The 13,301-nt window shown below is 62.5% G+C and overlaps 1 protein-coding gene across 1 annotated transcript in view; it reads left to right on the top strand.

The window, feature by feature from the left end:
• Window positions 1-13,301, top strand: part of CELSR1 (cadherin EGF LAG seven-pass G-type receptor 1) — a 136,573-nt gene that overhangs the window by 1,084 nt on the left and 122,188 nt on the right. Inside the window, exon 2 of the mRNA XM_040637722.1 lies at window positions 1,714-4,654. Coding sequence (XP_040493656.1) covers window positions 1,714-4,654 — 2,941 coding nt within the window. The remainder of the gene's footprint in view (window positions 1-1,713; window positions 4,655-13,301) is intronic.

Here is a 13,301-nt window from a genome sequence, read left to right as displayed (position 1 = left end):
CCGCGGTGAGCCGTGGTCCACAGCGCTCACCTTGAGCACATGCGTGTCCTTGGTCTCGCGGTCCAGTGCGCGGGCCGTGCTCACCGCGCCCGTGGCGGTGTCTATGAGGAAGTAGCCGTTGGAGCGCTCATCGAACAGTGCCTCCATCTGGTAGCTCAGGCGCCCAGCCTCGCCCTCGTCCGGGTCGTGCGCGCGCAACTCGATGACCGTGGTGCCCGCCGGCTCGTTCTCGGGCACTGATACTTGGTAGCTAGGCAGCGGGAACTGAGGGGTCGTGCTGCCGCCAGCGCCCCGCCGAGCCCGCCGCGCCGCCACGGCCCCGGCCTGGGGCTGGGGCTGGGTCGGCGGCGACTGCGACAGCGACAGCGCCGGGGAGGGTGTCCCCGCGGCCGCCTCCAGCGCCAGCTCCACCTGGATGGCGCCGGCTCCGCGCCGCAGGGCGCACAGCAGGCGCAGGCGGGCCGAGCCCCCGGGCAGCAGGCAGACGGATTGGCGTGGGCAGCGGAGTCCGGGGTGCGGCGGGCAGCTACAGGCGGGGAAGGTGGTCAGGGCCGTGAGCGCCGAATGCAGCGTGGCCCCGCCACTGTCGCCGCCGCCGCCGCCGGGGGCCGGGAAGCAGAGCACTGCGCCGGGCCCCGGCACCGTGAGCACAGCCCGCGCCCGCAGCTCGGCGCTGGTAGGCGGTCGGCGCCGGAGCCGGGCGCCGCAACCCGGGCCATGCGCGCGCACCCTCAGGCGGAGGCTCAGTGCCGTCGGGGCACCGCGGGCCGCCAGGCGGACGAGCAGCGGCAGCGGGCGGCCCCCCAGGCGCACGCAGCCCCGGGGGCCCTGCTCCAGGCCCGCGCCGCCGCCCCGCCAGTCGCCCGTCTCGGCTCACGTCCAGCAGCTCCCGGAGCGCCCGGGGCGTGCGCGCGGCGTCCAGCGCGTAGGTCCAGCCTGGCCCGAGGGCGAAGGCGCGGGCGCCGCCGGGCACGCGCAGCTCCCAGGCAGCCGCTCGCAGCCCCAGCGCGGGTAGGGCGGCGGCCGCAGCCAAAAGCAGCAGCGCGGGCAACACGGGAGGCGGCGGCGGCGCCATGGCCCGGAGCCCGAGCTCGAGCCCGAGCCGGGCGCCCGAGCACAATCCATGCACCCGGCGCGGCTCCGCATCCACCCGGCGCGGCCGGGGGAGGGCTCCCGCACGCCCCGCGCCGGGCCCTCGGGGCGGCCCGCGCCCTGCCTCCCCGGGGGCCCCGGCGGGGACACCGCGGGCCGCGCTCCCGGTCTCCGCCGCAGCTTCCACTTCGAGAGCACTTTGCGAAAGTTTGCGAAGTTGGTTTCAAGATGGCTCCTCTGCGCGTCCCGGGAGGGCGCCGCGCATCAACCTGCGGTGGCGGCGGCTCCCGGCGGCTCCAGGTGGTTCCAGCGCGGGCTCGGCCAGGCGGCGTGGGAAGCGGGGCGGGCCCGAAGCAGGGCGGGGGCAGCGCTCCCGGAGCGGGCTGGGCCGCACCGCGCCGCTCAGACCCCGGCGGCAGGCTGCTGCCTGGGCGGTGCGCTCCGCCAGCGCCCCCTCTGCCCGCGCTCTCCCCGCCCCCGGCCCAGCTGGGCCCCGCCCCCGGCCCCGTCGCGTATTGTTCGGCCCCTGGGGGGAGCCGGCCCGGGGGCTCGGCCCGCCTGCGCCTGCTGTGCGCCCTGCGGCGCGGAGCCGGCGCCATCCAGGTGGAGCTGGCGCTGGAGGCGGCCGCGGGGACACCCTCCCCGGCGCTGTCGCTGTCGCAGTCGCCGCCGACCCAGCCCCAGCCCCAGGCCGGGGCCGTGGCGGCGCGGCGGGCTCGGCGGGGCGCTGGCGGCAGCACGACCCCTCAGTTCCCGCTGCCTAGCTACCAAGTATCAGTGCCCGAGAACGAGCCGGCGGGCACCACGGTCATCGAGTTGCGCGCGCACGACCCGGACGAGGGCGAGGCTGGGCGCCTGAGCTACCAGATGGAGGCACTGTTCGATGAGCGCTCCAACGGCTACTTCCTCATAGACACCGCCACGGGCGCGGTGAGCACGGCCCGCGCACTGGACCGCGAGACCAAGGACACGCATGTGCTCAAGGTGAGCGCTGTGGACCACGGCTCACCGCGGCGCTCGGCCGCCACCTACCTCACCGTCACAGTCAGCGACACCAACGACCACAGTCCAGTCTTCGAGCAGTCCGAGTACCGTGAGCGCGTGCGTGAGAACCTCGAGGTGGGCTACGAGGTGCTGACCATACGTGCCACCGATGGCGACGCGCCCTCCAACGCCAATATGCGCTACCGCCTGCTGGAAGGCGCGGGCGGCGTCTTTGAGATCGACGCGCGCTCGGGCGTGGTGCGCACACGGGCGGCGGTGGACCGGGAGGAAGCGGCTGCGTACCAGCTGCTGGTGGAGGCGAACGACCAGGGCCGCAACCCGGGCCCACTCAGCGCCACTGCTACCGTGCACATAGTGGTGGAGGATGAGAATGACAACTACCCCCAGTTCAGCGAGAAGCGCTACGTGGTGCAGGTGCCCGAGGACGTGGCAGTGAACACACCTGTGCTGCGCGTGCAGGCCACCGATCGGGACCAAGGGCAGAACGCGGCCATCCATTACAGCATCGTCAGCGGGAACCTGAAGGGGCAGTTCTACCTGCATTCTTTGAGCGGCAGCCTGGATGTGATCAACCCGCTGGACTTTGAAGCCATCAGGGAGTATACGCTGCGCATCAAGGCCCAGGATGGGGGCCGGCCTCCCCTCATCAATTCCTCGGGGCTGGTCTTGGTGCAGGTGCTGGACGTGAATGACAACGCCCCCATCTTTGTGAGCAGCCCCTTCCAGGCAGCTGTGCTGGAAAACGTGCCCCTCGGCCACTCCGTGCTGCACATTCAGGCGGTGGACGCAGACGCAGGTGAGAACGCCCGACTGCGCTATCGCCTGGTAGACACCGCTTCCACCGCCGTGGGTGGGGGCGGCCCTGCATCCCAGGACGCTGCCTCTGCCCCGGACTTCCCTTTCCAGATCCACAACAGCTCTGGCTGGATCACAGTGTGCGCGGAGCTGGACCGCGAGGACGTGGAGCACTATAGCTTTGGGGTGGAGGCCGTGGACCACGGCTCCCCCCCCATGAGCTCCTCCGCCAGTGTGTCCATCACGGTGCTGGACGTTAATGACAACGACCCAGTGTTCACGCAGCCGGTATACGAGCTGCGTCTGAATGAGGACGCGGCTGTGGGCAGCAGCGTGCTGACCCTGCGGGCGCGAGACCGGGACGCCAACAGCGTGATCACCTATCAGCTCACGGGCGGCAACACCCGCAACCGCTTTGCCCTCAGCAGCCAGAGTGGCGGCGGCCTCATCACGCTGGCGCTGCCGCTGGATTACAAGCAGGAGCGGCAGTACGTGCTGGCGGTGACTGCGTCCGACGGCACCCGCTCGCACACCGCACAGGTCTTCATCAATGTCACCGACGCCAACACCCACCGGCCGGTCTTCCAGAGCTCACACTACACCGTGAGTGTCAGTGAGGACCGGCCAGTGGGCACCTCCATTGCCACCATCAGTGCCACGGACGAGGACACGGGTGAGAATGCACGTATCACCTACGTGCTGGAGGACCCCGTTCCGCAGTTCCGCATCGACCCGGACACTGGCACCATCTACACCATGACCGAGCTGGACTATGAGGACCAGGCCGCCTACACGCTGGCCATCACCGCTCAGGACAATGGCATCCCTCAAAAGTCCGACACCACCTCCCTGGAGATCCTCATCCTTGACGCCAACGACAACGCACCCCGCTTCCTGCGGGATTTCTACCAGGGTTCCGTCTTTGAGGATGCGCCGCCATCCACCAGCGTCCTGCAGATCTCGGCCACAGATCGGGACTCAGGCCCCAATGGCCGGCTGCTGTACACCTTCCAGGGTGGGGACGATGGTGATGGGGACTTCTACATCGAGCCCACGTCCGGCGTGATCCGGACGCAGCGCCGCCTGGACCGGGAGAACGTGGCCGTGTACAACCTCCGGGCCCTGGCTGTGGACCGGGGGAGCCCCGCGCCCCTCAGCGCCTCAGTGGATATCCAGGTGAGCGTCTTGGACATTAATGACAACCCCCCAGTGTTTGACAGGGACGAGCTGGAGCTGTTTGTGGAGGAGAACAGCCCCGTGGGGTCCGTGGTGGCAAGGATTCGTGCCAATGACCCCGACGAAGGCCCCAACGCCCAGATCATGTATCAGATCGTGGAGGGCAATGTGCCCGAGGTCTTCCAGCTCGATCTGCTGAGCGGCGACCTGCGCGCCCTGGCTGAGCTGGACTTCGAGGTCCGGCGGGAGTACGTGCTGGTGGTGCAGGCCACCTCGGCCCCGCTGGTGAGCCGGGCCACCGTGCACATCCGCCTCCTGGACCAGAATGACAACCCGCCCGTGCTGCCCGACTTCCAGATCCTCTTCAACAACTACGTCACCAATAAGTCCAACAGCTTCCCCACGGGCGTGATCGGCCGCATCCCCGCGCACGACCCCGACCTCTCCGACAGCCTCAACTACACCTTCCTGCAGGGCAATGAGCTCCAGCTGCTGCTGCTGGACCCTGCCACCGGCGAGCTGCAGCTCAGCCGGGACCTGGACAACAACCGGCCGCTGGAGGCGCTCATGGAGGTGTCTGTTTCTGGTGAGTGGCCGGCAGGGCCCCTGCTAGGCTACCCGGAGAGCAGCAGGGACCTGCGGGGGGCCCGCCCGACGTGCCGGGGCGCATCTGGGCAGGGTCCAGGCAACTCTTTGGGGATTTGTGGCCTCCGGTTGGATGGTTGGTGCCGCGAGCTGGGGGCGTGCTCCCCGCTTAAGCCAAGGGAGTGGGAGGGGTACGGCACTGCTGCCCTCAGCATTTTTGCTGGGAGCAGGCCTGGGCTGCTTCAAGTTCAAGACCGGGGCTTTTTCTTTGGCGCTTTCCTCAGCGGGCTGTGGCTCCCGATTGTGCTATTAGAAGTTGGTCTCCACAGTTATCTTTGAGTTGTCTCATTTGCTTGGCGATGCTCTGCAGTCAGCCATCAGCCTGTCTGGAAAGATCAAAGGTCACTGCCCGCCCCACGTGCTGGATGGAAATTGCTGGATGGTTCCCTGAGTCACCCTGTAATATGGCTGGAGTTCATTCCCGTGGTGTCTCTTTTCTGTCTCCTCCAGATAATAACAATCCAGCTTATGTGTGCTCGTCTGTCTGGGAGCTCTTTGAAAAGCATAGCCTCGTTTGATCTTGGCTTCTGCTCCTGGACACGGGCTTATAATTTGGGTGTTACTTAGAGGCCTGCCCAGTTTGGTGGTGGAGCCAGTGTGGGAATCCAGCTGGCCCGCTCTGGGGCTGGAGGTGAGCAGAAGAGCAAGGTGGTCTCAGCTCAGCCAGCCTAATGCTCGGCAGCAAAGAGTTGGCGCTGCATGCTGCCGACCCCCGAGTGCCAGGCAGGACCCGTAGGGCCAGGGAGAGGGGACATATTAATAGAGGGTGTGGGAATTGGGAGACGCAGCAGCTCCTTAAGGGGGCCTGGTGCAGACAGGTGACCTTAATTATGAGACCAAACTATCACCCAGAGAGGCTTGGACCTGTGGGTGTTTGAGTCAATGTTTCGGTTGACTTATTTAAACAATAAGTTATTACAACATAGTGTTACTGTGGGAGCCCTGCAAGAATTAAAAAGTTAGTTTTCTGATTTGTTTTGTTTTCACAGTGGATTATCAGTCGTTCTACTCTAAGGGTTGGGTAGCAAGCAGGTACTGTTCCAGGTGTTTGCTTGTAAGATCCGGAACGTACACGTCCAGTTTTGAAGTGATGCAGTCCCTCTCCATGGGTTTTGGTTATGCTGATAGTTTGTCTGCAGGAGAATATTTTAGGTTTTGTAGGGTGTGCATATGCGTAGGGAATACGGAAGAGGCGCTTAGGGGAAGTAGTTAACCAGGGTTATGGGTATTCCAAGCAATGACCAGTTACAAAAAAAATAACTCTCTTTCCTAAATTCCCATTTGCATTTGCACAGTTTTGTTTCCTTATACTGCTTGAACTGCCAGATAAAACAGTGGAAAGCAGCCTGTGCAGAGACGCCTTGGCAACTTCGTGGGGTTTGATTGCACAGGGGACACACGGGGCGTTAGCGGGAACAGTGCGTGTGGAAGCAAGGATGCTGTGTGTGTCTGAGGCATCAGGAATGTGGGCCCCCCTGTGGCAGCCGGATAACAGGGCTTAGGATGGATTTCATTCACCAGAGCGTAGTTACTGAGAGCTGGCTTGCCTACCTGGAGGGCCCCCGGCCGGGACCACAGTCGAAGGTGGGCTGGGGATCCATGCTATGCAGGGGACTGTCTCTGTGGTGTCGGTGACCCAGGGCCGGGCTCTGATCCTGCGGTGACAAAACGCTTCCGCCACTCAGGCACTGGGCTCCTGTGTGGATCCCCCCAGGAATAAGTGGTTCCCTCCCCCTGGGTTCTGATCGGATAGCTGGCAGATTTATAAACTCTTGCAGTGACACTGACACGTATCCCTCTGGTAACTGGGAGGTGAGCAGTGTCAGGATCCTCGCCTGCGAGAAGCTTCCCGAGGAATGCGTTGCTGTGTTGACTATTCCAGCGCCGAATCCTCGCTCAGTGCCGAATCCCTGCTGGGGTTTGAATCCCTGCTGGGGTTTGACGTGGGCCTCTCGGGGTGCGCTACGACCCTCAGACCCCTTGACCGCTGCTGAGTGCTTGGGCGAAGCAAAAGGCCAGATGGCCGGGAACTCTCAAATCTGTGGTTGCAAACAGAAACAGAACAGGACAGAAAGGTCAGTCTTTGAATGAGCCGAGGGGGATTCTTAGGTTTTGTAAAGGGACAATGGAGAAAGCTGCAGTTTGGGACCCACACCCTGTTTTCATTGAAGTGTTATTGGCTTTTCTGGATTACAGCCGTGCCCTAAAGCCTCTGATGCATTATTACCGCCCTCGAGGTTCTGTGGGAGCCAGGCTGGCCGGGAGGGGTTGCGGCCTGCTGGGAAGGTGCTCCAGGGGAGGGCCTGAGATGGCCAGGCAGGGGGGAGGGCCCCGGGAGGGAGGGCTGTGCAGGGGGAAGGGCCTGCAGGAGGGAGTGGTTCCAGAAGAGAGCCGCTGAGAGAGGGCCGGGGGACCGGGAGGGCCTTGCCTTTTGCCAGGCCAAGGGTTTTATGTGCTAGGAGCGTTTCGACTGTGAGTGGATAATACTGATGGTTTTACGTAGCCGCCCGAGAACAAACACCTTTTGAAAATGTTTTTTGAATTCGGAAATAGTCACATTCCAATAACTGCCATTTTTGGAGGATGTCCAGCCGTACAAAATGGTCATTTTCTCTGCGACGGTTTTTGAATGAGGTTTAAAATTCTGTGATTGGGACCTTTTTATGGATGTCGTATAAAATCCATGTTTGAGTTTTTTAAAGTGGTACAGCCACTAACCCAGTGGGACCCTTCAAGCACCACATACTTTTCTCTGATCTTTCTGGATGTCGGTTTTCCACATCGGCATTTTTCATCCAGCTGGAACATGTGTGTGCCTGTGGGGTTAGGGCCTTAGGCCACGCATTGTGGAACGTGGCTCTTAGTGGGAAACGACCCTGTGTTTGTGGGCGTTGTGCACCCATGGATGTGGGGATATCAGCACGTGTGGGGCAAGAATGACCAGTTGACACGGCGCTCAGACACGCCGGAAATGGTGCAACGCGGTGAAACGAGACCGAGCAACCTCGGGGCGCCTGTGTGGCCCAGTCAGTTGAGCATCAGACTCTTGGTCTCAGCTCCGGTCTTGATCACGGGGTCTTGAGATGGAGCCCCGCGTCGGGGTCCGTGCTGGGCATGGAGCCTACTTAAAAAAAATAAAAAAGACTGAGCAGCTTTCTGTGGTTTACCTGGGTGGGGAGTATGTGGCATGAAGCCGTCCAGGCCTGAGGAAGCTTTAGAAAGTCTTTGCCCCGTTCAGTACAGGATCTCGCGGGCACTTTTCCGTTGGTGATTGCAGACGAGGAAGTAAAGGGGTGGCCGCTGTACCAGGCAGCGCCTGGATGCTTGCTGTTAGAGCCCTTCCCGGATCGCACGGGGAGAAGAAGGTGACCAGCTGAAGCCGTCGTAGCTCTTGAGTTGGGTTCTCAGTGACTCCAAGTGCCCCGGGAGAGTTCGGGGCTTCTCACGGCCGGTTAGCATCGAAGGGCTTTCCGTAACTCTGGGATGGTCACTTGCTAGCGTCCGTTCAGAAACACTGGCTCCAAGCCAGAAGTGTGTTTATTCTTTCACTGAGCACTTACTGTGTGCCAGGCCCTGGAGAGCCAGTGTGGCCCTGTTCTCCCGGAAGTTGGTGGGGGACAGAGGATCAGATGAATGCAGATGAACGCAGAACTGAGATTGAGGGGAGGGAGATGCAGAGAAGGGGGGGCGTGGGGACTCCGGTCATGAGCGCAAAGTGCCTTCCTGGCAGGGGAGCGGGTGTGGTGGAAACCCCCAGACCTGCGGAGGGCTGACTCTGGAGGGTTTGGTGGCCGTTCAGGGAGGTTCGAGGGAGGACCGGGTGTGTCTGAGCTGCCGGTGGGGAGGTGGCTGTAGGCGGGGAGCTCCGAGGGTGGAGGGAAGCGTAGGGGTGGCCGAGGAGTGTGGGTGGACAGGGTGGGCTCTGTGAGGGTAGATGGGCAGATGTGTGGGCGGTGATGGGCTAGATGGCCCCTGTGCCCTGCCTGCCGGGGCCTCCCCGGGCACTACCTGTCTGCACATGGCGTGATCCTGCCGGAGCGAACCGGGGCCCTGGAGGCTTGACGGCAGCTGCTTGCTGGGGTTTGAACCCATGACTTCCAAGCCATGTTCTCTCAGGCTGTGCTTTCCAGAATAAACAGGCTCCGGGAGCATGAGGAAGAGGCGAGGGAGGGACGCTCACGGAGCCAGGGGTCCTTGCAGGGGAGTCAGGCCTTGGGGGGAGGACTGTGAGACCATGTGCGTCTGGGGCACCTTTGACCTTTGTCACTATGATGGTTGGACACGCAGGTCTGGGCAGAGGGGCCAGCTGGAGTCCTGCCCAGAGGTGGTCAGCATGGCTTCAGGAGTGACAGAGAGGACGACTGCGGCTGGGGGTGGTCAGTGAGCAGTCTGCAGGGTGTGAGGGCATTCGGGCAGGGGATGCGCGTGACAGGAATGGGAGCCACGGCCCGAGTGGCCTGTGGGCAGGGTTGGATCTCCGTCAGAGCTGGGACCGGAGTAGCCACACACAAGAGAAAAACTGGAGGGTCTGGGGCTCTGGGGCTGAGGGTCCCAAAATGGGTCACGGGGGGGGGTCAGGGAGCCTGGGGACAGAGATGTAGCTTGAATTAACCAAAGAGAGGTCCTTGGTGGCCTCCGTGAGAGCCAGAATGGTGGGGGGCTGGGGAGCCACTCTGAGGAGCAGAGGGTAGGCTTGCAGGGGTGAGGGGGCGAGGCTGAGGACAGAGAGGTGGCGTGGGGACGTGGAGCCTGCGGTGACCCAGGCTGGGTTGAGGGCTGGGAGGGCTTGACGGGTTAACGCGTACCACCACGCTGGCCGTCGGTCACTCTGTCTGTCTGCTCAGGTATTCACCTAGTGTGGGCATTAGCACCTCCCAGGGGCCCTGGGAGCGGGGAGAGGCCTCGATGGCAGTGCGGTGCCCGCTGTGGCCACGCCGAGTATAGACGGGGCTGCCCGGGAGGGTCGCTTCTACTCCTCTTTGACTCGCAGGACCTGTGATGGGGGAGCAGGGGAGCAGGGGAGGGTGGGCGGGGGGCCAAGGCCACAGGGGGGCCTGGACTGCTGAGGGCCCGGGCAGCCCACCTCAGCACTGGTTACCTGGCGACATGAAGTCCCCTGGTGGTCCCACCTACCACCTAGAGCGACAGGGAGACTTTGTTGAAATGTGGGAAGAGCCACAGGCAGGTGAGCCCCTTGGAAGGAGGAAGGGGGGTCCAGAGATCACGTCTGGAAATCGACTGGCTTTGGTGGCTTGTTGGCGACGCCCAGGCTCCGTCCAGGACCCGGTGCCCCTGTTGGAAAGTCCACTCGGGGCCAGGTGGACGCACACACCGGCCGCTGGTGATGCCCGAGAGTGGAAACCTGTGCGGGACCGGGTCGGTGGGACGGGGGCTGCCTGCGCCTGGCAGCCGCGGCCGTGCCCCAAACAGTGTGTTGTATGGCACGGGGCCACGGGCCTCCACCCTGCCAGCACTCGGATGCAAACAGAAGTAGATTTTATCGTGTGGGGCAGAGCATGTGGAAAATATTCCTGAGTTTGGCATGATTCTTCTCCGCTCACAGCCTAGGGGGTCATAGTTTTCTGGTGTTTCTTCTTGTCCTGTAACCTGAACACACAGGTTCGCATGAAAGCCCGAGGGTTCCTGGATCCTAAAGGGGTGGAGTGAATGACCCGCTGCTTTCTGCGCCTTTGTTCTGGGAGGGTCACTGGGGTGACCTGAGGACCTATGGCAGGGTTGGGGTCCCAGGTTGTCAGGGTCAGGGAACTGGCCTTGATTTGTGGGGGATGATGGGGACTCCGTCTGCTTTTCCCCTGCAAGCCTGGGCCTCGTGTACGGCAGGTGCTTGGCTGTGGGTGGTTTGTGGACTGAGCCCGAGGGGCCCAGGGGAGGGTCCCCCTGCGGAGACTGTGGCGGTCCTCTGCCCTCCCTCGGGGGACCGGGCGGAGGCCAACGCAGAAGACAGGACACCCCCGCCCCCCACTTTGGGTCCCTCGGTGCCTTGCTGGGGGCTTGGCCCTGGGGGAAGGTCTACTCCTATGGCTGATTCCCAGGCTTTCACTTCAGGTAAGGACTTGCGGATACCCTGGTAATCGGTTCCCCTTTTTGGGTGTGGACATTCCAGAGCTGGGAAAAGCCCATCACCAGCCCTTGATCGTTCTATCACTCCAGGGAGCGTCAGGAGACGTCCTGGAGAGGGGCCGTGATTCTTTCTTAAACACGCACACAGATACGTGTGCACCTGCACACATGCGCACACATGGACACACATATGCACGTGGACACAGGTACACACACGCATGCACAAACACAGATACGTGTGCACCTGCACACATGCACACACGTGGACACACATATGCACATGGACACAGGTACACACACGCATGCACACAGATATGTGTGCACCTGCACCCATGCACATGCACACACGTGGACACACATCAGCACATGGACACAGGTACACACACGCCTGCACACAGATATGTGTGCACCTGCACCCATGCACATGCACACACGTGGACACACATCAGCACATGGACACAGGTACACACACGCCTGCACACAGATATGTGTGCACCTGCACCCATGCACATGCACACACGTGGACACACATCAGCACATGGACACAGGTACACACACGCCTGCACACAGATATGTGTGCACCTGCACCCATGCACATGCACACACGTGGACACACATCAGCACATGGACACAGGTACACACACGCCTGCACACAGATATGTGTGCACCTGCACCCATGCACATGCACACACGTGGACACACATATGCACGTGGACACAGGTACACACACGCATGCACACAGATATGTGTGCACCTGCACACATGCACATGCACACACGTGGACACACATATGCACGTGGACACAGGTACACACACATGCACAAACACACACAGATACGTGTGCACCTGCACACATGCACATGCACACACGTGGACACACATATGCACGTGGACACAGGTACACACATGCATGTACAAACACACGTGTGCAAACACACACACAAATACGCACATGTACACACAGACACACAGACACACAGTTTGACTACTTTGGAGGCAGACTGTGTAGCACAAGCGTTTGTTCCAGCCACCCTGACCTGACACACCGCGTCAACCTTTGCAGCCGTGGTGGGGTCACGTTGGCCGGTGTGGTGATCCCTCGGGGCGGGGACGTGGTGCTGGGCTTGAGAGTGGACCAGGGACCACTGACCTCCCCTGAATGGGGTCGCGCTAGCCTTTAGTATAAGGTCACGGCCACTGGACATGGGACGTCCAGCCTGTCCAGTGCCTGGCCGGTCCTCCACGGGGGCTGTAGGGGCGGCCTCCGTGGCTGCTTTCCGTGGCTGCTTTCCACAGCTGCGTCCACAGTGGGCTATCGGCGAAGGTGAGCAGCAGGCAAGCCCTGGGCTGGTGTGCTTTCTGCGCCGATCTTGTGGGACAGGGGATAGTCCCTCACCTTCCAGGCGAGAAACTGGTGGGAAAGGACGCATAGCCTGCTTTGTCATTGTGTGGAAGTGTTAGAGGGGACACGAGCCGGCCAAGCCCCCGTCCCTGCCGTCCCCCTGTGTCGGATTTTCAGGCCTGGCTCCTAGCAGCCGCGGAGTTGATGGCACAGCTTTGCTCTCTTGGGGTGTTTGGATTGTTCCCGACCCCCCAAGGTGGCCCAGGGGAGGGGGGCTTCCTGGCCTTGAGGGGCCCTGCTGGCTTTCCCAGGTCCCACCCTCCCTCCCCCCTCCCCACGGGGCACTCCCCGCCTGCACATGGAGCGGGTGGTGGAGGGCTCTGTGCCTCAGTTTCCCCTGGCACAGGCTAGCAGAGGTCATCTGCAGGGTGTGGTGAGGGTGCACGGGGGATGCGTGTGCTGTCCGGACGTGGCAGGAGTGGCTGGCCTCTCCGCCCATCCCCTTTCCTGTGGCCTGACTTTTCCTTCTGGCTGTTGGTTGAGCAGCTGCGAGGGCGGCTGTACCGCCTTGCGGAGCCTTTCCTCCTCTGTGTCCGTCTGTCCTTCCTGCCTCTCCCCCTGCTTCCAGCATGCCGGCGTGGTGGAGGAGGTCTCTTTGCTTTGGAGGGGGGTGCAGGGGTGCCCGGGAGAGGGGCTCACAGCGGCAGGCTCACGATAGTCCAAAGGTGGAGGCGCCCGGTGTCCCCAGCAGATGCGTGGATGAGCAGAAGAGGCGGGTCTGCGATTTTGTTCAGCCCTGAGAGGCAGGGAGGTGGGGACCGTGCCACCACGTGGAGGAAACATCAACCCCTCGTGCTCGTGAGATAAGCCAGACGTGCGAGGACGCGTATCGTGGGAGGTGATGAGGATCCTAGGGTGGGGGCTTTCACGCAGCCCGGCACGAGCGTGGCCGCCGGGGCGGGGGGAGCGGGAGCAGGAGCCGGTGCCTGATGGGGACAGGGTGTCGAGTTCCGGAGGCCCATGGGGGTGATGGTCGCAGCGGCGTGAAGGTGCTTCATGCCACTGATCTGTATGCTTCAGCGTTTTAAAGTGTTAAGTTTTGTGTGTATTTTACCACACGCGCATGCACGCACACACACGCACGCACACACGTGCACACACACAC

Source organism: Ursus maritimus, unplaced genomic scaffold (assembly GCF_017311325.1).
Source record: "Ursus maritimus isolate PB19 unplaced genomic scaffold, ASM1731132v1 scaffold_21, whole genome shotgun sequence".
Lineage (NCBI taxonomy): Eukaryota > Metazoa > Chordata > Mammalia > Carnivora > Ursidae > Ursus > Ursus maritimus.
Note: the sequence above shows the minus strand (reverse complement) of the source record. Positions and strands in the feature narration are given on the sequence as shown.